The following is a 25,439-nucleotide window of genomic DNA, read 5'->3' as shown; positions in this document are numbered from 1 at the left end:
CTTTCCCTCTCCAAGGCCTGGTAGATTTTGCTGCAACATTGTCATAAAATGGTTTTATGTTCTTGTGGCTTACCTGGGATCTGTTACAGTCCATATATATATATTGGGTCAACTCGAAACTATGTAATTATGACTCTATAGCATCCATTAGACAAATGAAATCTATTATGAATGTTGAGTTGTTATATTAGGATGGTATGATATTCATATAATGAGCACACCACTTTACTGAAAGGTAATGAGTATTTGTCATGACTATTTCAATTATTTAATATTTTCTTATTAATGCCCATATTAAGTATGCTATGAAGTTCCTGGTATCGAAAAATCTAGGGTAGAATATCAGATAGGCTTATTTACATGATTTCTCTTTAAACTTTGACACTTTCTTGTGATATTAGATTAGGGCATCACTATTATTTGTCAGGCCAGGCAGTAACTCCATTAGGCAGAAAAGATGATTCGATTTATATCATTAGTTAGCTATTGTTATATACAAAGAATGTGACTGCTCAGTTCATCTTCTAATGACTGTTCACATTCCAAATTCACCCAACCGCAGAGGATTAGGTGTCAACATTCCCCCCCTTAATCTGAAGGGATGTTGGTGAGTCCAAGCATCGTTCTGAATCTTTCAAGCTTTTCTCTTCCAAGCGCTTTGGTGAAGATGTCTGCAATTTGCTCATTTGTGGAACAATGACAAAGATGGATTGTTTTGGCCTCAACATGATGTCGGATCAGATGATATTTAGTATTGATGTGCTTTGTACGATCATGGAACTTTGGGTTCTTGGCCAACTTTATTGCAGAGGTGTTGTCAATCATAAGTGGAGTTGATTGTACTTGTTTTACCTGCAAATGTTCAAGAATTTTTCTGAGCCACACAATTTCTTTCGTTGCTTCAGCTGCTGCCACGTATTCTGCTTCTGTTGTGGAATCTGCTGGAACTGATTGTTTGCGTGATCTCCAAGAGACAGCTCCTGATGCAAGACTCATAGCATATCCTGAAGTAGATACCCCAGTTTCTTTGTCTCCATCGAACTCTGAATCAGAGTATCCAATCAAGCTGAAGTCGTCCACCTGTGTATACTTGATTCCAGGTCTTGAGTTCCCTTCAAGTACCTTAGAACTCTTTTTGCAGCAGACCAATGTCCCTCACAAGGCTTTTGCATAAACCTGGAGAGGATTCCAATAGCAAATGAAATGTTTGGTGTGGTAGTAGTGAGGTAGATGAGACTTCCTACAAGCTGTCTATACTTAGTTGCATCCTCAAATTCCTTTCCTTCAATAGATGTGAGCTTTAAGTTTTGTTCCATTGGAGTAGAAAGAGGATTGCACTTTGTCATGCCAAATCTGTTTAACAAATCTCCAATGTATTTCTTTTGAGAAAGAAATATGGATTTTGGATGTTGGGTTACTTCAATGCCAAGATAGTAATGAACATAGCCCAAATCAATCATTTCAAAACTTTTCCCCAATTCCTTCTTTATGGATGCAATGTAGCTTTCATTGTTCCCTATCATTAAAAGATCATCTACATATACCACAAGATATACAACTGTTTTGCCAACTTTCTTGACAAATAAAGTTGCATCATCAAGATCAAAATGATTGAAGTTGAGTTTCAGAAGATGCTCAGTTAGTTTTTCATACCAGGCTCGCGGTGCTTGTTTGAGGCCATACAAGGACTTCACAAATTTGCATACTTTTTGTTCATGTCCTTTCACAACAAATCCTTCAGGTTGGGACACAAAAACATTCTCTTTTAGGTCTCCATTCAAGAAGGCAATTTTTACATCCATTTGATGGACTTTCCAACCGTTCTGAGCTGCTAGTGCAAAGAGTGTCCGGATGGTGGCCCATTTTGCTGTGGGGGCAAAAGTTTCCTCATAACCTTCTGTGCAAAACCTTTTGCCACAAGCCTAGCTTTGTGCTTGTCAAGTGAGCCGTCAACTTTGTACTTGTTCTTGTAGACCCACTTGTAGCCAATTGGTTTGGTTCCAAATGGAAGATCAACCAGCTTCCAAGTGCCATTCTTTATGAGGGCATCATACTCCTTTTGCATCGCTTCTTTCCATTTATCATGAGAAGCAGCTTCTTTGAAGGAAGTTGGTTCAAAATCTGTAGACAAGTTCAATTCACAATCATAAGAAACATCCATATCAACTGGTGAATTAGAGTCATCTACATCACCTCCATTTTGTCGGTTTGAATTTCGGGTTCCTGTTTTTCCAATTTCATCAGGATGAACACTTTCAAGTGTCTTTGTCAGCCACTTGGGGGACCTTTCTGAGATGGTCCGGGCTGCTCTGTTGATTGAGTTGGGACTGAATTAAGATTGAGTCTCCCAATTCTATCAATTACATTACTTAAAGCATCATCCGTCGTTGGAATTTCATGCAGGGGAGATTGTTCTTTAGAAGAAGATTCCACATGTTGATCTAGTATAGGAATCCCCCCTTCAAGATGTGGAATCTGATTATCAAATTCTTGAAATGATTTCATTTTTGCGAATCTATCCAAGCGATCAAGTTGCCGCTCAACAACATTGTCAGATTTGGATGATTCAAGAAAAATGACATCTCTAGATACAACAAACTCAATATTTGCTTTATCATAGAGGCGATATGCTTTAGAGGTGTTTGAATACCCCAGGAAGATACACTTTCGACTTCTAGCACCAAGTTTGTTTCTATGTATCTTTGGTATCAAAGCATAACAGGTGGAACCAAAGATCCTGAGATGTTTTACCGAAGGAACATGTCCATACCACAATTCATAAGGAGTCTTGTTTCTTATAGCATTAGATGGACATCTATTCTTTATATATCCAACACATAGAACAACATCAACCCAAAACATTATCTTTACATTTTTGAAGAAAAGCATGGATCGTACCATATTCAAGATTGTTCTATTCATTCTTTCAGCTACACCATTCTGTTGGGGATTATAAGGCACAGTTGTTTGATGTTTGATCCCATGTTGGCGAAGATAGTTTTCAAATTCATTTGATGTATATTCTTTTCCATTATCACTGCGAATAGACCCAATATGAGATTGTGCATCATTTTCAATCCATCTATGAAAATTCTTGAATGTTTGAAATGCATCAGATTTGTTCTTCAATAAATAAACCCAACACATTCTGGTGTAATCATCAATAAATGTCATGATATATTTATTTCCATTTGCAGAAGGAACATGGATTGGACCACATAAATCTGAATGAATGAGTTCAAGCTTCCTATGTGCTCTGAAATCTGAATCATGAAAACACTGTTTGCTATGTTTTCTCAGAATGCAAGCATCACATTGCTTATGTTTCCTAGGAATTGTAGGCAAACCAGCAACACCATTTTTCTTCAATAAGCGGAGACTGTCATAGTTTAAATGTCCAAATCTAGCATGCCATAATAAACTTGATGGAAGTGTACCTTCTTCATGATGAGAAATATATGAGAAATGTTGTGCATGAGCAGAGGTTCCTTGCAGTTTGAGAAGCCTTTCTTCTTCTATTCCCCTCATGACAAGCGAGTGGTCAGATGCTTTTCTTACCTCAAGCTTGCCATCAAACATATGAATGGAGTGACCTTGCTGGCGGATGTGGACCAAGGACAACGAGTTTCTCTTGAGCTGTGGGAGATATAGAACATGATCCAGAAGAAAGTCTGGAAGACCAGGCAGTTTAAGCCTGATTGTGCCAAGCCCTGATGGCTTGATTTTTGACTGATCTGCAAAGTATATTGCTCCATCAACATTGTCAGTGAAATCTTCAAAAAAATTCTTTTCTATGAGTCATGTGACAGGTTGCTCCTGAATCAAGCAACCAATCATTTTTCGAAGAAGCAAGTGAAGCATTAAACAAATCTTCATTTACTCCAATGTTACATTGTGCCTCAATATAGTGAGCGGATTCAGGTGCTTTACCTTTATCTGTATCATCAGTTTACTTTTTTGTTGGTTTCTTTTCTGCTCAATTTTGTCCCATGGTAGCTTGCATGTAGAGGCATCATGTGATCCATTTCTTTTGCAGCGAATGCAGTGTAGGTCTGCCTTTTCTCCTTGAGAATGTCTGCCCCCCCTGCCTCTGAAATATCTTCCTCTTCCTCTTCGTCCACCTCTTCCTCTTGTAGAATCTTGAGCAGGATGCTTTTCTTTATGGGCAAGGCACACAGTCTCTTCAGAAGATTCAGGGGCTGTCTTCTTTCCAAAGGCTTTCTCTCTTTCAGCAAACTTTTTCACAAGAGAGTCAAAGGTTATATCTTTAAGATTTCCATTTGCTTGTAAAGACTTGAGATAATTGGAGTAGGTAGGATAGAGTGCCTTGAGAAAAGCAATAAGAGGGATATCCAGCTCAACCTTAGTGGAATTGATATCATGCATTATAGACTTTACTTCAGATGCAAGAGCAAGAGGATCATTATTTTTCAATTCAAGAGTGAAGAGTTTAATCATGCGTTGAACAATTTCAAGTGCAGAATGTGAGTCATAGAGTTCTTTCAGCTTTTGTAAGGCTTCAAAGGCAGTTGAATATGACGAAATATGGCGACTCACCTCTTCATTTACAGATGCTGCAATTAATGCATAAGCTTTGCTGTTTTGTTTTCCCAAATGACGAGCTCTTTGTCTGAGGTAGGCTGTACCGCGTCTTTGTCTCCTTCTCCAACACATACTCCTTTCCACAACTCATTGAAGACGAGGGTGTGTTTTATCATCCGGGACCATTCAGGATAGTTCTCCTTGCCAGTGAGAACTATTCCTACCATAGAGATGATTGAATGCATTCTGTAAAAAAAAACTTCTGCTGATATATAGTCAATAATCAATTATTTACCGCGATCTCTACAAAGTTGGAGCAGCAACGACATCAACCGCGAGCTCCACAAAGTTGGAGCAACAACGACATTACAATTTCAAGCTCTGATGGCAGACATCTCATGTAATCTGAGAATGTTTTAAAAAAAAACATCTATATTCTAGAGTTGTTGCTTAGGCCACGCAGCAAGACTTCCTTCCAAAGTGCTTGACAGCGTTAGAACATATGGCAGCGTTAAAAAATATGGAACAGCCTTAAAACATATGGGACAACTTAAAACATATGGGACAACGTTAAAAATACATATGGTTGCCTTTCAAGTCATATCTAACGCAGAGGTATCAAAAAGACAATAACATAACCACGCGTATCAGCTGTCTCAAAGCAGCACATAAAAACCACGCATCAACAGCAGCATACTATGTCATGCTTCAACGCATCAGCAACACATCAAAACAACGCATCAACAACAACATACTATGTCATGCTTCAAAGCATCAACAACACATCAAAACAACGCATCAATCTTTTCACATTCCCACACACGGCGCCATCTTCTTTGTCTTTAAATACAATGGTCAAATGTACATGTTATTCTAGATTATTCTTCTACCCTCATGAATCACGACTTAAACGAGGGCACCAGGTTTTGTATTTTCAAAGAAAAGCTGTCGTTCTAGAATTTTAGAAGTCATGCTAGTTACCCTCAATTCCAATATCCATCTCATCGCTGGAGGTGGCAGAATATGAGCAGACTATGCAGGAAGGAGTTACAAAGAACAAGAGCTAAAAAGAAGCTGGCTCTGATACCATGTCAGGCCAGGCAGTAACTCCATTAGGTAGAAAAGATGATTCGATTTATTTCATTAGGTAGCGATTGTTATATACAAAGAATGTGACTGCTCAGTTCATCTTTTGATGACTGTTCACATTCCAAATTCACCCAACCGCAGAGGATTAGGTGTCAACATTATTAATTTGTTCTATTCGTCATCAAGACAAATGCCAATAAGAAGGTCACAATGCAAGCAAGAAGACACCAGAAATAGGCTCCAAGCTAGGGCAAAACCCCGCAAGGGGAAAACCCATAAACTCTTTCTTGTGAATCAATTCAATGAAGACTTCCCAGACTTTAACCCAAGACCAACCACCAAGAGATAAGCCAGCCAAACCCTCTAACAGAATTTTTGCAAAACAGATCTGAGGAAACCCTAGTTTCCTCCAGTAAAGTCACACGTGTGCGCTGATAGAAGCAGAGATTCTCTTCCTTTTTCTCCTTCGTTGCCGTCCTAAAAATTTTGCTCCTTCTTCCTCACTTGGGTCAGAACTCCCTTTCTTGCTCGCTTCGCTCAGAAATTTTGCTTCTGAGTGTGTCATTCAAATGAGGACAGGCTCTCCTTTATATATGCTTCTTGAGGGCGGATTAGGCCTCTTTTAGGCCGACTTACCTTTTGGAGGGCTTCTAAACTCATCATTTTACAATAATATTTTTCTTTCTTTGATTTTTGAGCAACACAAGGGCTATTACATCATGTCTTTGGCTATTTGACTTTGTACAAGGCCCTAGAGCACACAATAAATGGCCAAGAAAGCCATTTTATAATAAATAATTTTCCTTTTACAAATAATTTCATTTTCTTTTTCTTTTGACAAATACAACAATTATTACATGAATTCATGACACATATACAATTATGAAGACCGACACTAGTTACATTTAAACACCTGGTTAACCTGCTGTTAACATAGTACTGTAAACTGCCTGCTGGCTGCAAAGAAATATGTTGTAAACTCAGAAATTCTGAATGTGATCTGTTCTGTATTGCTTAAATTAAAGATATGTTTTAGACTTCACTAACAATGGAAATGCGTGAGAGGGTCGCGCTTCTGTAAAGGAGCAGATCTCTAACAATCATACTTGGGAGAACCCCCACATATTTAAATGCACATTCTGTTGTGAATGTATTTTCATGAGATTGAGTCATACTGATGTTTTTTGATGGAGCTTCAACATCTTTATATGCATGTTGCAGGAGATGATGCAATTGTTGAGGTGGTAATGCGGACTGTTCAACGACTATGCAAGGAACTTAAACGTGAAGAATTGGGATTGCTTTGGGATTGTTTGCTTGAAGAAATATCTTGCTTGCTTCCTGACATGAATTTGGAAGGTGTAGCTGATGCAACAACTGAGCCTATCATGCATCACTCGATGACAATTAAACCCCCATTAGATACATGTATGAAAAATGAGAATGATATGCCTACTAAACTTGCAGTAACAGTTATTGGAGAAAGCCAAAGGAGAGAAGACTTTGTGCAGCTTGGCCGTCTCTTGTCATTACTTAATGTTATACTTGAATTTCAAAATGGAACCAAAGTTAGTGGTAAGATTACAACGCTGCCTACCCTTTTGCTGTGACACTCATAATATTTTTCAAACGTACTTTATTTGCTTGCTCTTCTGCAAAATATGATTTGTATCAGTTGGATCCACTTCTGATCCTTACTATTGATTTTGCAAATTCTTTTTCTATTGACTAGAAAATGGAGTCATTATTTTTTGTACTGCCTTCAAGTGATTGTTTCTACTTCTGATACATAATATTTGAAATTGAAAATTTGAACATGATCAAGATTATAAACCATTGTTTATACTCGCGGAGCAACTAGTCAAGTTATTGATGAGCCCCTTGTGGACAAGGATTCCTTGGGAGGATTCAATACCATTGCTTGTGTCTGAAACACATCGGCTCTTACTTGGTCTTGTGCATAATCATGCACGGGTTGGTGGTGCAAGTATTGGTCCACTGGCTATATCCAATGTTGCTTCACAGTGGGCTCTATTGTTTCAGAGAAAAAATGATAGGTATGCATAATTATCTTGTAATTTTGTTCTAGACCGGCTTCTGCATATTCTTATCTCAATTGCATTGTTCTGAAGTTCAAATCATGATATTATATTTGCAGCTTATTTACCCTCATCAGAGGCTTAATTGATCAGGACGTGTGTGTAATATATCCTTTCAGTCCTTATATTGTAAGGTACTTTATTTTATTCCAGTTCTAGTAGATCTTCTTCTGAAAGTCCTTGGCAGCAAATTTTCTACTAATGACCGTATCTTATTTTGACGTTTCTTGAGGATAAGGTTATTGAAAGAATATTTTGTCAATCTGCTTTTTTCCAGTGCCTTGGACAATTTCATTGAAGAGTCTCCTGGGGATGTCCTTTCTTTATTGATAAGCTATTTTGAGAAGCTAGAAAGAAATCCCCTGTTCCTTCATAACATGGGAGGAAACACATCAAATATTTGTTCATTTGTTTTGCAAATAATTGAGAATGCAACAATAAAAATAAAGAGTGGAAAGTTTCATGAAGGAAATCTATCCCCGGTAAATAACTTAGCATCACAACCAGCTTTGGTCTGGGGAGCATTGAAGTGTTATCCATACATTTTTTCTTCCGAAGAAAAATCATCAATTGTGTGGGATTATTTACTGGCTATAAGTGAGGCTTTGATAACAGAAACGGGTAATACTATACTTTTCTGTCTTATTTTGTAATTTTCATGATTATTCTGTCTTTTTGTTCTTGGAGTTGCGTGGTCTTTGGAAGATTTATTTGTAAATGAATATTCTAACTGGTGGGTAGTATGCGTGGCTCTTTTTGGCTTGTAGACAAAATTAAAGATCATTCCAGGAAAATGTGGGAATGCATGATTGGAGCTGCATTGACATCTCACTCTAAGCTACTAAAGGCGTGCATTCCTAAGCTGTCACAGCATCTCAATGACTACCTAAGATTTGCAAGACATTTTAAGCTATCATCTCATGTGTTATGTGCAGTATCTGACTTTTTGGACATGATATTTGGGTGAGCATAATGTTATCATTTATCTTTATTTAGATAGCTTCTCTGTCAATTTCTCATTTAGTGATTCCTTTCCTGGTTGAATCTGAGGAATCAAGGTTTTCAAGTTTTCTTATAATTACTGTAACATTTATTAACTTATTTTTGAATTCAGCAAGTCGACAGAAGTCCTTGAGCATAATGTTGTCATTCATCTTTATTTAAATAGCTTCTCTGTCAATTTCCCATTTAGTGATTCCTTTCCTGGTTGAATCTGAGGAATCAAGGTTTTGAATTTTTCTTATAACTACTATAACATTTATTGACTTATTTTTGAATTCAGGGAGTCAACAGAAGTACTCAATAACGGTGATAAAGAATACCATACAGAACTTAAGATTGATCAAGCTCTGGATGCTCTGATGTTATTTTCCCATAACTTGGGAATGTCAGACAAAAAGCTAAGGCTTTCAACCTTGAGAATTCTGAGCCACTATGAGCCTTTTCCAATCCCTGAAGCCAAGAGTATGGAACGACCAGAAAAGAAAAGGAAAGTTGAAGGGGGGATATCCTGTGATGATCTTTCCAATTCTTACAGCAAGGTATAGTTAACCTGTTTCATTTATTTATTTATTTATGATTTTAGGGTAACAGGTAATGCTGAAGAGAGTAAGTTTCAGACTTATCATTTTATTTGGAACCACAGGTTATACAGCAGCTGTTTTCTATTGAAGCATCCTCTTTGTCCCTTGGTACTAGCAGACAAATAACTGTCATTATCTCTAAGATCCAGATGGACCTCTGTTCGGGAAAGATCCCAGACTCATACAAGACACTCTTATTGCATGGCTTGATTGGTATTCTTCATAATCGGTTTGGACTTTTGTGGGATTCAGCAATGGAATGCCTTGCAGCTTTGTTAGAGGGGCATGGAGACCTTGTCTGGTCTGCTTTCATGGAGCAGCTTGAGACAAGTCAATCATTGCTCCTTGCATTACCAGGCCATGGTGTTAACCTTGAATATGATGGTTTTGTGATATCAAAAGGTAATGTCTTTCTTTGATAATTGAGATTGGGTTTTATAAGTTACCCACAATTGTATCTTGTTTGAAATTACTTGATTGATTAATTAAAAATTTGTACAATTAAGTAGTGATTGAAATTTTAATTTATCTGAAGGAAATTACATCAAAGCATATATAACAGCAATATCATTGTTTAGTGATGATGGCCAACACTTTACACTGTACAGTTCACAACTTGGACACAGTTGCCCTCGGTAAAGTTCTTGCATTCAAAGCTGGAATTTACACTGTCCTGTTATCAGAAAAGTAAACTAAAGATAAGAGAGAGGGAACTGTACAGTTGGAAAAGAGAATCTTAAAATATTTGTTTATTTAAAATAGAATAGCTCCTCTCACATTTACACATATGAAGAGGGAAAGAGGTTATGCAACATCTTTCCATTAACATATTTACTAAACTAAAGTACTTCAGTGTGCCATGGGGATGCGCCCCCCACATTTTTCATGCTCCTGGCAGTGGGCACAGGGGGAATGCCTGGGGGAACATTTCGCCTTGTCCCCTGTTTGGGAAAATGTGGGGAAATGCAGGGAGAAACATTTCCTTAGTGTGCGGGATGTGTTTCCTCAACAGGGCGAGTTTTGGGCATCCACACAGAAAAGGGATGATTCTGGGCATCCCCCAAGAAATGGCTGCTTCTGCGTGTTCCCCTCAGAAAACAGTTGCTTTTGGGCATCCACCCCAAATCATTGCCTATAAAGGGTTAAAAATGAAATAATAATAATAAAAAAAGAATATATAAAATCTTCATATCTCACTCTCTCTCCTTGATGCTCATTTTATCTTCAATGCTTATTGTTCATTGTTAATTTTCAGTTTTAAATTTTGAGTCTTGAATCTGGATACTGATGACCATAGACCGAATGTTTGACTTGTTACTCTTTACTGTTTTTGAGTTGAGTAATTTTAATTTACTATTTCAGACTTCAGTATTTACTATTTTCTTTGACCGAATGTTTGACTTGTTACTCTTTGCTCTTTTTGAGTTGAGTAATTTTAATTTACTATTTCAGACTTCAGTATTTACTATTTTCTTTGCACTAATTAGATTCTAGAATGATGAAGTCAAATCAATATATGGACATTTTTTTATTTCTGTTTCATCTATGGTTTATGAATCAATGTATTTCATTACTAAATCCTAATCTGAATTATGTTATATCATTTATGAATTTAGTACTTTTTTATTGTTACTGTTTAATTGTGCCGAGAGAAGCGCTTCAGCCCAGTATGGAAGAGATGTTGTAATGTTCTGTCTTTTCCTACTACATAGACAAAAATAATAAAAGCAAAAATAAAAGTAATCATACATTAAAATAAAAATAACATATTGACCCCATGGTATTCACCCATTGTATTGGCCCATGGTATTCATGTGGAATATAGCTTATTTAACAGGGGTAAGACTATTTAAAGGGGAAAATTCAAAAGACCAGCCAAGATCCAACTTAACTTTGGATCTACCGTTCGCCGAGAGGGATCAAATCTCGAGGTACAAACTTCTTTTAGAGTGAAAAGAGTTTTGTTCCCTCTTGGTGCTTGGTAGATTCAAAGGTAAGATGGATCTAGGCTGGTATATACATTGCAAAATGATGAACTTGCATGAAATGAATTGAGGGACATGACCCCTATGCAAGGCACTTGATGTCCACTCAACTCTTCTGAATTTCCCTAAAATTTGGGGGTACTACCACACGTACCCCATATGCATCTCTGCACTCTTGAGCTCCATATCATACCAGACATCAAAATGTCCCAAACACCCTTGCCCTAACCAACTTGGTAGGACAAGGAGAATCACCCTGGCATCCACTTTTTGAAGATCCTAAGGAGGATGATCCTTATGAAGAAGAGGACGACTTGTGAAAATTTACAAATACGAAATTCTATTGCAGCAACTGATTTATTTCACCTACTTATTTCTCACAATAAGTTATTTACGAAATCCCTTTAGTAAATATTAAAATCAATTCTACTGCAGTTCTCACATAATTACATAAAGAAAATAACAGTGATATACAAGCACAAGAACCAATCACATCATCACAGTTATTTTTGGACAATTGTCCCCTCAAAAACACAATGTGGAAAAACTAATGCGGCAGATGAGGGTTTTATTAACCTTCAACAACAATTGCTTTACAATGAATGATTTTACAGAGAAACTGAGACACTACTAAGAGAAAACACTTGAGACAAGGTTCATCCCTCTCCTGGAAACTTTCTAACACCCTGGAGACCCTTCTCCCACTTCTGCATCACTTTGATTCCCTCTTGGTGTCCACCATGCACTGATTGAGGGTGTTGATAACGTAACAAATGTCTGGCCTGGTATTGACGAGATACATCAGGGACCCTATAAGCCCCCTGTACGAGGTGGGATCGACGTCTTTATCTTCTGATTCATTAATCTTCTTCCAGTTGGTGATCATTGGAGTAGCCATAGGTCTATAGTCTTGCATCCTGAATCTTTTGAAGATCTCTGTAGCATATCTCCCTTGTCCAAGGAAGATCTCACCCTTCTACTGCCAAACTTCCAACCCTAGGAAATAATGCATCTTTCCCAAATCCTTCATGTCGAATTCTGTGGCTAGGTTCTCCTTGCAATCTTTGATGAGCCTGGATGATCCTGTTGGGAAAATATTATCTACATATAACACCTGGATTAATGGTTCATTCTCTACGACAAGATAGTAGAGATTAGGGTCTGCGTCACTCTTGACGAATCCCATCTTCTGCAAGTAGCCATCAATTCGACCGTACCATGCTCTAGGTGCTTGTATAAGCCCATACAAGGCTTTATTCAACTTGCATACATGAGATTCCTTCTCAAGTGTCTCAAAACCCTCTCACTGTTCAATGTATACTTCTTCTTCTATCACCCCGTTCAAGAACACCGTCTTGACATCCATTTGGTGAATCTCCCACCCCCTCTGTGCTGCAAGGGATATCACAGTTCTAATAGAAGTATACCTGGCTACTGGGGCGAAGGTTTCTTTGTAGTCTATCCCTTCCTTTTGAGCATACCCTTTAGCCACAAACCTGGCTTTGTATTTCTCCACATTGCCGTCTGTAGCATATTTGACTTTGTAAATTCATCTCGAACCTACCACTGACCTGCTCTGAGGCCTAGGTACCACTTCCCAGACATCATTGACCATTATAGAACTGTATTCCTCCACCATAGCATCTACCCATACTTGATGCTGAATGGCCTCCTGAAAACTAGAGGGTTCCCCAACCTGTGCTACTAAGGCCTGGTATCTGTCTGTTTGTCTTTGCTCCCTTTTATCATTCTTGGGTGCACCAATGAAGTCCTCTGCATCTCGTAGAATTTTTCGTAGTTCCCGACTCGTTCTTCCAATGGTATTGGGTACATCTATCAACACTTCCTCTTCCTTCCGTTATGAAGCTTTGCCTTTAGGAGAATTGCTGGTACTAGTTTCTGCTCGTCGAAGTGGGTGGACCAACAGATCGTCTTTTGACTGCTCCTCGGAAGACATTTCTCAGGATTTCTTGAAAGCTTCGCCCTCCATGAACTGTACATTCTGTCGAACTACTACCTTCCTACTCCCTGGAAGATAGACTCTGTATGCCTTAGCATTCTCGCTATATCCCACAAGATATCCTTGCTCAACAGTTTGATCTAATTTATTTCTCTTTTCTTTGGGTATACGACAATACACCAAACTCCCAAATATCCTAAAGTGATTGACTTTAGGTGTCTTCCCGGTGAAGACACGTTCCGGAGTGATCTTGCCCAATGCCCTGGGTGGAGTGCTGTTTTGGACATACACTGCCATGCTTCATGCTTCTGCCCACAGGAATTTGGGCATATCTTGATCATACAACATCGCCCTAGTTGCCTCCACAATAGTCTTGTTTTTCCTTTTTGCTATTCCATTCTGTTCCGGATTGTAGGGAGCTGTCCACTCTCTTCTGATGCTTTCCCTAGCGCAAAAATTGGTGAAGTCCTTGTCAATGTATTCTCCACCATTGTCTGAGTGCAACACTTTTATCTTCTTTCCTGTCAGATTCTCTACAAGAGCCTTGAACTCTTTGAATCGACCAAATACCTCATCCTTGGTTTTCAAAAAGTAGAACCAAGTTTTCCTGGAATGGTCATCGATGAAGGTGACAAAGTATTCGGCACCACTAAGAGCTTTTGTGGACATAGGTCCGCAGATATCTGAGTGTATCAATCCCAGAACACTCTGAGAGCTATTGTTACTTATGGTAAAAGCTGCTTTGGCATACTTACCTAGAGCACATCCTCTGCATACATCATGTTGTTCAGTATTTAATTCCGAAACTTTTGATACTGTTTTCTTGAGAATCCTCAGAGCCCCATGGTGTAAGTGTCCCATCCTCTTGTGCCATAGTTCATTCAAATATTTATCCCCGCTGCTGCCTATCAGTGCCATTGGAGATTCTAGTTGTAATCTATACAACCTGTTACTTCGGATTCCAATCTCGGCCTTATTTTTCCAACTCGGGTGTTTCACATATACTTTCCCCTTAATAAATCAAACATCATAGCCCTTGTTTTGAAGTTGAGATATGAAGAGTAAATTCATCCCCAATACTGGCACATGCAACACATTTGTTGCTCAACGCCGATATCTTGCTTCTGTTTGAAAGACTACAGTACCTCTCCCTATGGGGGTACATTTTGCCTTATTTCCCATGGTGATCTGAAAATTCATCCTTTCTTCCTGATAATTCGAAAAACATTCTCGTATGTCATATGCCAGGAAGCTCCACTATTTATATGCCAAACTTGAGAGTAGGCAGAACTTGCTAGGCAAGCGACTTCTTCTTCCAGCCTCGAAACTAACAGAGAATAATCATGATCCATGTTCTTCATGCTTTCTTCTTTCTCTGGAGATCTGCGTGAGTCCCGCTGAGTTGATGCCTCAGCATCATGCTCCTGACTCATAGCAGATTCTTCTCTCTTGTTGCCCGATCTTCGCTCTGATACCATGTGAAAATTTCCAAATACGAAATTCTACTGCAACAACTGATTTATTTCACCTACTTATTTCTCACAATAAGTTATTTTCGAAATCCCTTTAGTAAATATTAAAATAAATTCTATTGCAGTTATCACATAATTACATAGAGAAAATAACAGTGATATACAACCACAAGGACCAATCACATCATCATAGTTGTTTTTGGACAATTGTCCTCGGAAAAACCCAATGTGGTAAAGCCAGCACAGTAGATGAGGGTTTTATTAATCTTCAACAACAATCACTTTACAAGGAATGATTTTACAGAGAAACTGAGACACTATTGAGGGAAAACACCTGAGACAAGGTTCATTCCTCTCCTGGAAACTTTCTGACACTTTGGAGACCATTCTCCCACCTTTGCGTCACTTCAGTGTCACTCTGATGCCCTCTGCATCAGCCTACGTGAGGACTGTGTCTTCCCTTTGCGCTGTCTCTCGATAGCCCTGCGTCACCACCTCCTCCTTGGTCACTGTCTGCTGTTGATGCCCTCCTCTTTCTCCACCCTGAAACTCTCCCTTTCAAATCGATCTCATTCTCCTTGCAAATCGATTTTCCTTGGGGCACTAAGTATCTGCCGGTGTATCTCCAAATGATCCTCAAGTCTTCTCTTACTCTTTTCCCATTGATGAATCAACAACCGAGATTGTCTCTAATCAACGACTAAGATTAAAACAGACTTGATCCTCGTCTCTTAGAAGCTTCTTACTCTTATCTTTATTAATCCCCATTAATATTTTTATTTTCCTAAGTTTAGACTTAGGAACCCATTAAAAATATTAATTAATTTAATAACTCCTCATTCGGGTGGAACTTCTCCAAACGATTTCTGGGTCTTGGAGATCTCATGTCTTCTAGCCCCTCCACAAAATTTTGGAGCTAGAGCACATCTGATGCTACCCAAAATCAACAAGACTCAGAACACTTGAATATGGTAAATGCGACCAATGCACTCAACATCTTACTTGTGAATGCTTATGCCCCCCTAGAGCTTAGAAAAACACAAATCAATGTTGAGCAAGCTGAACCTATGCTAGCTGTTGAGAATCCTGGGAGATTCACAAGCTTGCAATATTCTAGGAAGAATAAAGATTAACCCAAACAAGCTCTAGTGTTGAAATTGAATCTCAATCGAAGGATACTTCCCAAGGGAAAGTGCAAACAAATCGAGGCCAAAACCTAAGAGTAATGAGATTGAGTTGAATGTTGACATGGACAGTATCTTGGGTAAGGTGGCTGTGCCAATTTCTTTTAAAGATATGGCTAAACTTCCTCCCCAAAGGAGGCAAATCAAGAAAGCTCTAGTTCTTGATGATGAACTCGATTACCCACTTGTCATGGTATTAAATTTGCACATTGATAAGAATGGGGGTCTTGATCCTTTCTTGGTATTTCGAGTAAGTAACAATTTTATATTGCATAGTTTTATGCTTGATTTTGGGGTTTTGGCATGTTATGCCATTGAAAGTAATGCATCAATTGGAGATGGGAATTATTAGGCCATATAAGAATACACGTGGATTTGATTCTAAATCTATTTTGTCTATGGTCTTATTAAAGATGTGAAGGTATCTGTGGTAGCTAACAAGGACATTTATGTAATAATCAATGTTGTTAAAAGCGCGATCGGGATTAAATCGGCGCCGGGAATAAAGCGGAAAAAATCGGCAAAAGCGGGAAAAAAGCGGAAAAAAGCGGGAAAAAAGCGTTTGGCACAAAAATATTCATTTTTTTTCATTTTTTTCAATTTTTTTAATATCTAAACCATCTATAACATAAAATAAATACATTGACACATAAATATGATAAAAAAACTAATATATAAGATGTTTAATATCATTCCTAGCGCTAAAATCACACATAACATTGAATCATGTCCTGAATAGTAAGTCCTGAGTCCCAACTCAGCCTCAAAATATCAACAAAAAATATGATAATGTATCTCATCATGTCATATACAATAAAATGAAAGTCTAATCCTATTGATTTCCTCTGCCCCTCTTGCGAGAAAATGGCACAACTTTCTCTTACCCTCTAGATGTAGAAGCTGGTGCTTGTGGTGGTGGAAATGGCAATGGAGTTTGACGTGCTCTAGAAGCTGAAGAACTAGTAGTAGCAACTACAGGAGGCTGAGGTAGACGGAGACCACGTCCTCTACTGGTGGTAGTGGTAGCCCGGGTAGGCGGTGTCACCTCCTCCTCCTGCTCCTCCTCCTCCACCTGCTCCTCCTCCTGCTCCTGCTCCTGCTCCTCCTCCTCCCCCTCCTCCTCCCCCTCATCCTGCACTAACCAATCATCAGTGGGATCCATGAGAGGCCTCTCGGTCTCAACCCTCCATTCAGCAGTGGTGTCAATCCCATCCAATGAGATGGCTTCCGTATCAAGTGTCCTCTCTAGTTGCCTCACCCACAATCGAAGATTGTAGTAGACATAAACCATGTCATTAAGTCTATGGGACTCCAACCTGTACAAAGTTCATGAAATAATAATTAATAATTAATATTATAAAAAAATATTGTTTAAAACTTTAATGAATTCAAAAATTTATTTGGAAATTTGCAATATTTTAAATGTTAACTTATTGCGCTTCTTGTTGTGTATTTTTTCAAATACACTCCAATTGCGCTCACATCCAGAGGAGCTGCATGTTTGGCTGAGGATGCATACGGCAAGCTTTTGCAAAAGGGGTACTCTGCCACCATACATCTTCCACCATGCGTCTACAACAAAATTACAAATAAAATTTTAAATAAACATAAGAAAAAAATGGAATTTGAAGAGACAATGAAATTTGAAACAAAGTTACAAAGTACAAACTAAAAAATACCTGGCATTTTAATCGTCCTATCAGTGACAGCCATCTCAAAGCCAAATGTGCCACCTGACATCTTATATGTCTCAATTTGTCTAGAGATCTCTATACGTTGTTCTGGAGATCTCACCATCTTCTGGACACAGGTTAATAATCCTTCCACGACCTCAGCATCAAAATCAAACCCACATGCATAAGAAAATGCAGGGTTCAGGAAAAGCCCAGCAGCATGAATGGGACGATGGAGTGTGTTGTTCCATCGCTCATCAATCACTGCCCATAGAAGGAGTTGTTTCTGAAACCCATCATCTCCCTTATCATCATAGTAGGACCGAATGGCTTTTTTGGCCCTATCCATGGCTTCATACAAATAGCCCATTGCGGGCTTCTCACCATCAACCAACCGAAGAACCTTTACCAAAGGTTCAGTAACGGCGCACACCTCCTGCACTCCCGCCCAGAAGTCTTCCTGGTATGAATCTAGTCTGCATACCACCTCTCCTTCTGGTTTGCGGCTCATTGACGAAGCACGCCACTCCTCTGAAAGAAACATTCTCTTCAAATCCCACATAGAATTCAAAAGGGATTGAAGAGATATGAAACTCGTCGCAAACCGTGTAATGGCGGGGCGCACCAACTCTTTGTTGTTGGTGAATCTTCTCATCAAGCTAAGCACAGATGTATGATTATATATAAATTTTGTGATGCTTTTTGATGAGTCAACAATATCTTTGACAAAGGGAATTTTCCCTATGTCCTCTAACATCAAATCAATACAATGGGCAGCACAAGGTGTCCAAAATAAAGTAGGATGCCTGTCCATAAGCATTCTACCAGCAGCAACATAATTTGCAGCATTGGCCGTTATGACTTGGACAACATTTTCTGCACCCACCTCCAAAATAAACACATCCAGCAAATCACATAAAGTTCTTGCATCTTTGATTTGATGAGTTGCATCAATAGATTTGATAAACATAGTCCCCTTGGGACAACTAACCAAGAAGTTTATAAGGGTTCTCCCCTTTTGGTCAGTCCAACCATTTGACATAACAGTGCATCCTGTTTGTGCCCATGATGCCCTAAAATCCTCCAATCTTTGGGTGCAATCACGCTTTTCCTCTTGAAGAATCCGGCCTCTGAAATCATGATAAAAAGGGATTTTGTACCCCGGGCCAACACTGGCAATAGCATCAACAACAGGTTGGAAAAATGGATTATTCCTTACAATGCTGAAAGGAATATCACTCCAGAGGAGAAATTTTGCCATCAACCTATCAGCTTGTTCTTTTTCAGTTCTTTTTAGCATTGAACCGATAGTTGGTTGTGAACCAGGTGTGGTTTGAGGAACAAAAAATGATGATGCAGCTACCGGATTGACTGACGCTGCAGTAGAACCAGTGCCACTTGGTCCACTTCCTTTAGCTGACCTTCTTAGTTGCCTTTTGAGTTCTTCTTTGGCCTCTCTAGTGTGCTCTAATTCTCCCAATGCTCTCATGGCTCTTTGGATAAGTTCAGGATTTGTATTTATACAGGGCCCCACATCACGTCCAGGGATTTGTGCAAGGTGGTACTTCAACCTGTACACCCCCCCGCTTATCTCCTTTCCACACAACTTGCAATTCAAGGTTTGTCTATCATTCAGAGCTTTAGGTTCACCATATTCCCAGAAAGGATCCAATTTCCTTGGCATGTTTGTTTTTGAATTTTGAATTTGCAAACCTATGGAAAAATAAGGATTAGGAAATAGGAATTTAGGATTACATAATACAAATTACAATTTAGCATTTACAAAATTACAAAATACAAATTTCCAAAATCCAAAGTTCCAAACCCAAGTTCTTAGTTACCCAACCAAATGGCAATGCCAAAAAACAATGAAAAAACATAAACAATGTTTAAAAAAAATGAAAAATAAAATAAATTGGTTCCCATACTCATACCAAGTTACCCATCCCAAATCAATGAAAAAATACAATAAATTCTTTAAAAACAAAAGGAAAATGGTGCCCACTGCCCATATGAAATTTGCCAACCAAAAACAATGAAAAACAAAGTTTTTAAACAAGGAAAACAAAAAAAAAAAAATCTACATACCGTTTTTATGGAGCAATTTGTGATCTCCTCTTGAAATTCTCCAACAAGCACTTGGATTTGCTTCCAAACCCTTCAGCTCCTCTCTCCCAACACTTCTCCTCCTCCAACGCGCGCCCAAGTCAAAAATGACATAAAAAAAATCGCATTTTGGCTATTATAACCCGCTGCCCCGCGCCCCGGCGATTTTTATGGAAAAAATCGCGATTTTTTTTTCGAAAAAATCGTGATTTTTTCAAAAAATCGTGCTATAAAAAAAATCCGCCGATTTTTTGCAATAAAACGCGCGATTTTTGCGGCAAGGTGAAAAAATCGCGATTTTAACAACACTGGTAATAATGGATATTGTTTTCATTGATGTGCCTAATGCTTGGTGGATGCTTTTGTCAAGGAAATGGTTTACTCCAATTGGTGGACAACTACAAATGTTTTTATCATATGCCACCATTCCTAAGCTTGATGGAACACCTTTTTGTTCTCTATAGGGAATCTAAGTTGCCCGAGCATGTTGAAGATCTTGAACCATTCCCTTTCCCATCTTACAACACTTATGGGACCACTTCTGAAAACACTACAAATGACAATCCTGATCATGACTTTTCAAATCTTGCGAAACCTCTCGCTTCTCAAGAGGTCTATCAGATTAAAAGAACAAACACAAGACCAACCATTCTTAAGAAGCAACGGGTCTAGAGCGTTTAAACTCAAAAAATATATATATATATATATATATATATATATATATATATATAATTGAATGATCTTTTGTTTTACAGGGAGGGCCTTGGCTTAAATAAGCCCTTGGGCACCTGTATGGGAAGGGACATGATCTTTGATCATGCTCAAAGTACATATTAATTAATTGTAAAAATTTCTGTTTCCCATCCCGGTTTTCAGTTTCACCTTATTTTTCCCATGTAGTTAAATGCCCTTTCCCATAACCATACATTCAACAACTGATATATATATATATATATATATATATATATATATTTTTTTTTTTTTTTGCTGAAAACACAAATTCTGGAAATTTTATAGAATGTTGGAAAATGCAGAAATAAAAATCAGCAGGTACAAACAACCATTTAAAACATTTAGACACAGTGATTTTTGGTCAATGTGACCTTGGAAAAACCCCCTACAACTCTTGGGGAAAACCAGTTTGAGAGCTCTTCTTTATTTTTGGAAAATGCCTTTTACAGTGAGAGATATTCAGCAAAAATTAGCAAGCAAATTTACAACTTATCTTGATTTCTGAGCCTCAGCTCACTGAAAATTTTCAAACATCAACACAATGCTGTACGGCTACTGTACGGACTGTACGGACGACTGTACTAACGACTATACGGACGATACAGACAGACTGTATGGACGGACTGTACAGACCTTGATTTTTGTGCAGAAAATCAGCTGGCTCGATTTCTGTGTAAAAATCTGCCTTTCACTATTTGTTCATTCAGTTGTATGGATTTGCTTAACTACTGCCTTGGTATGTGTGCCAAGCTGCTGCCTCCTTCTCCTTCCTGTCCAGAAATCTCCCTTGCTCTCTTGCTCTCTCTCTCTCAATCTGCTCATGAAAGAATGAATGATCTTTTCCTCGTTTTCCTCCCTTAATCCAACCCTAAGTGACTTTTGGGTGATCCCTAAATCCAATGGCTGAAATAGATTGAGATCTAGGGCTGAGATTAAATGCACATTTAAATCTCACTTTCTATTTTTTAATTCACCCCACTTAAATAAAGACCCACTTAGTCATTTATTTCCAAAGTCACTTTTTCTTTCTAATTTTTCATTGACTTTATAAAAGTCACTTTAAAATTAGACTTTAGTAACTTTATCACTTAAAGTCACTTTTAAATTAGATTTGACTTCATAAAAATTATAAAGTCACTTTAGGAGAAAAATTAAATTCTTTTGGACACTTTTCCCTAGGCCAAAGATCAAAGCCTTAGGGAACCACCTGTCCTCCAGTACCAAATTTCAACACTCCCTCTTACAGAGGAAGGTGTTCCTCACCACACCCATCTTGTCTCTGAAGTAGTCATGCTTGCCCCGTGGTAAGGCTTTGGCAAGAATATCTGCAACCTGCTCATCAGTGGGAATATACTCAAGCTTCACAACGCCTTTCTGAACACAGTCTAATGAAATGATATTTGATCCTGATATGCTTTGACCTGTCATGAAATACTGGATTCTCCGTGAGTTTAATGCAACTTTGATTATCACAGTAAATCACTGAAGGTCTCAACGACTGACCAAATAAGCCAAACAACATCTTGCGAAGCCAGATGGCCTCACAACTAGCTAGACTGGCTGCCATATAATAGCACCCTGCTTCCCGCTGAACCATGACACTACTGCTGAACCCAACCCAAAATAGCACCCTGAAGTGCTCTTCCTATCAGAAGCACAACCTGCCCAATCAGAATCAATGTAACCTGCCAATCTCACTCCATCCCCCTGCCTGTAGTCCAGACCATAATCCACTGTCCTCTGCAAGTACCGCAAAATGTGTTTTGCAGCCACCCAGTGAACCTTCCTAGCCTCACACATAAACTGACTCATCGTGTTGACTGCAAAACAAATGTTTGGTCTAGTGTTGACCAAATACATCAAGGAACCAATCAGCTGCCTGTACAATGTGGGATCCACCAACTCAGAATCCGAAGCATGAAGCTTCTTCTAGTTGGTGATCATCGGTGTCGACATGGGTCTACAATTCTCCATGTGGAATCTGCCAAGGATGTCCACAATATACTTCCCCTGCCCCAGGAAGAAATGCCCCTCCTCCTGCCACACCTCCAAACCCAAAAAGTAATGCATCAAGCCGATGTCCTTCATCTCAAACTCCGCCGCAAGATCTCTCTTGCAGTGCTCTATGAGTCTCTCTGCACCTGTAATGACCAAGTCACACCAGAATGAGAGGCTCCTCACCTATCACAATAAAGTAAAGGTTCAGATCTGCCTCACTCATTGTGAAACCCAACCCTTGCAAGTATGTATCTATCTTGGAGTACCAAGCTCTAGGAGCTTGCTTCAGGCCATAAAGGGCCTTCTTCAGTCTGCACACATGGGACCCCTTCCCATGCACCTCAAAACCCTGTGGCTGCTCGATGTACACCTCCTCCTGTATGAAGCCATTGAGAAATGCAGTCTTCACATCCATCTCGTGGATCTTCCAACCCATCTCTGCTGCTATCGATATAATGGAGCGGATCGAAGTATATCGAGCCACGGGAGCGAAGGTCTCCTCATAATCAACTCCCTCTACCTGGGAGAATCCTCTAGCCACAAACCTCGATTTGAATTACTCAATGCTGCCATCTGCAGCATGTTTTACCTTGTAAAGCCATCTAGAAGTAACCATGGATTTGCCCTCAGGCCTCGACACCACCTCCCAAACATCATTCTTCATGATAGAAGAATACTCCTCCTGCATGGCCTCTCTCTAGACCTGCTGGCTAGCTGCCTCCTCATAGCTAGAAGGCTCAGAGTCAAGGATGCTGGTAACCATTGCCATATAGCTACAAAACCTCTCAGGTGGTCTACTCTCTCTGACCGGCCTCTTAGGCTCAGCAACAGATGTGGCATCTCTCAAGGTGTCCTGAAGCCACTTGGGCTTCCTCTTCCCCGAGTGCACTTCTCCCATAGGAGAATGAAACTCCTCCTCCCCATCATCATCAGGAGCTTGAACTCCTGACTGTCTGTCTGCTGTCCTCCTGCCTGCCCCTGAACCTGTAGAAGCTGAGGTACCGTGTGAATTGTCCATCAGTGGACTCCCTAGTGAACTGCTCTGTGAATTGCTCTGCATGCTGCTCGGAACACCACCCCTCTGGCTCGGTGAGCTACTGCTCACTAACGGACCTGACATCCTCATAGATGTACCTCTAGATCGTCTTGATCCCTGCCCACTTGATCCCTGCGATGACTCAACTGCTGCTGAGGGTCTGGTTGATCCAGATACTCTAACTCCTATGATCTCCTAAAGGCCCTGTCCTCCTCGAACTTCACATCCCATCTGACAACAACTCTCCTCTGTGCAAAAATGTAAATCCGAAAGGCCTTTGAGGTCTCATTGTCGCCCACAAAGATACCCTTCTCTACGGTGGGCTCTAGTTTGGTCCTCTTCTCCTTGGGTATGTAGGAGTATGTGATGCATCCAAAGATACGAAGATGACCAATATCAGGCTTCTTCCCAGAAAAAGCCTCCTTCGGAGTCATGTGCCCCAAGGCACGATGCAGACTCCTGTTCTGCAAATACACAGCTGTGTTGCAGGCCTCTGCCCACAAGAAGAATGACAACCCCTGATCATGTAACCACGCTTTGGCAGCCCCTATGATGGATGTGTTCTTCCTCTCCACAACCCCATTCTGCTGGGGGTTGTAAGGAACAGCGAACTCCCTCCTAATGCCTGCCTCCGCACAATAATCAACAAACTCTCCAAGGGTGTACTCTCCCCCATTGTCCGACCTCAGGGACTTGATCTTCCGACCTGTCTGTCTCCACAAGAGCTCTAAACTCCTGAAACCGCTTGAAGACCTCACTCTTGGTTTTCAAGAAATAAATCTAGGTCCTCTTGGAGTGATCATCAATGAACAAAACATAGTACAAATATCCACTCAAGGAAACATGAGACATCCGACCGCTCACATCAGAATGAATCAAATCAAGAATCCCAGTCGCTCTGCTGTTACTGCTGGGAAGAGGGGATTTGGCAAACTTGCCCATCGCACATCCTCTGCAAGTATCAAAGTGATCAGTGCTGAAATCTGGCACACCTGTAGTGATCTCCCGCAAGGTCCTCAAGGCTCCATGATACATATGTCCCATCCTGCGGTGCCAAATCTCACACAGCTCAGAACTGCTAGCTCTACTGTCGGTACTACTGCTCAATGCCACAAGGGACTGGAATGCAAACTTGTACACCTTTGCATGGCGTACACCTATCACTCTAGCTGAATGAAGCTGAATCAGTTGGAGTGCCCCTGGGATACATCAACACCTGTCCTCCCCTGAACAGTACCTCATATCCTCTGTCCTCCAAAGCTGAGACGGATATGAGGTTCTTCCTCATCCCTGGCACATAAAGAACGTCTGACAACTTCAAGGGAGGTTTGGACTCCCTCTGAAATGTCAGTGTCCCCACCCCGATTGCTCTGACAACTCTGTCATCACCGAGTACTACCTCAATATCAGTGCCACTCTCTGAAAGCTCTGAGAAGTACTCCCAGACTCCTTTCATGTGACGTGAAGCCCCACTGTCCACATACCAGATACCTGAAGATGCTCCGCTAATCGAGGGAAAAGCATGCTCCCTCTGAACCTGTGTGGCAGGTGTTCCTGCACTAGGGGACTCATACGCCCAAACTCTCGATCAAAATGAACTGCAAAGACCTCAACCTCTGTGAAGCTGCCACGTTCTGGTTCTTCCCCTTCTTCTTCTTCTCCTCCGGACACATAACTGCATAGTGTCCCATCTTTTGACAATTCCAACACTTCACCATGGAATAGTCCTTCTGTGTGTCACCCTGTTTACCTTTACCTTTGCCTTTGCCCCCACCATTGCTTGTGGAAGCCTGCTTCTTCCCTTTGCCTTTCTTACCTCCTGCCGACAATGCTACATCCTCATCCTGCTCAACTGGCTTGGCTGCCCCAAGTCGACCTTTCCTGATCTCTGTCTGAATGCAATCATCCCAAAACCTCTCCCATGTGGGAAGGGTCTCACATGCACAAACCCCATCAGCAAAGTTCATCCGTGAATGGGGG

General features: G+C 40.0%; 1 protein-coding gene across 1 annotated transcript in view; it reads left to right on the top strand.

The window, feature by feature from the left end:
• The window catches only part of LOC149210713 (uncharacterized), a 294,028-nt gene that overhangs the window by 186,325 nt on the left and 82,264 nt on the right, over window positions 1-25,439 (top strand). The window contains 7 exon segments of the mRNA XM_089396762.1: window positions 6,853-7,206; window positions 7,457-7,688; window positions 7,790-7,864; window positions 8,008-8,351; window positions 8,498-8,693; window positions 9,013-9,271; window positions 9,376-9,715. Of these exon segments, the coding sequence (XP_089252888.1) occupies window positions 6,853-7,206; window positions 7,457-7,688; window positions 7,790-7,864; window positions 8,008-8,351; window positions 8,498-8,693; window positions 9,013-9,271; window positions 9,376-9,715 (1,800 nt within the window).

The sequence above is a fragment of the Pinus tabuliformis genome, chromosome 1_2 (genome assembly GCF_031772625.1).
Source record: "Pinus tabuliformis cultivar Carrire ecotype Pingquan chromosome 1_2, CPIR1, whole genome shotgun sequence".
In the NCBI taxonomy this organism is placed as follows: Eukaryota; Viridiplantae; Streptophyta; class Pinopsida; order Pinales; family Pinaceae; genus Pinus; species Pinus tabuliformis.
The sequence above is the reverse complement of the archived record's forward strand: the minus strand, read 5'-3'. Positions and strand labels throughout refer to the sequence as shown.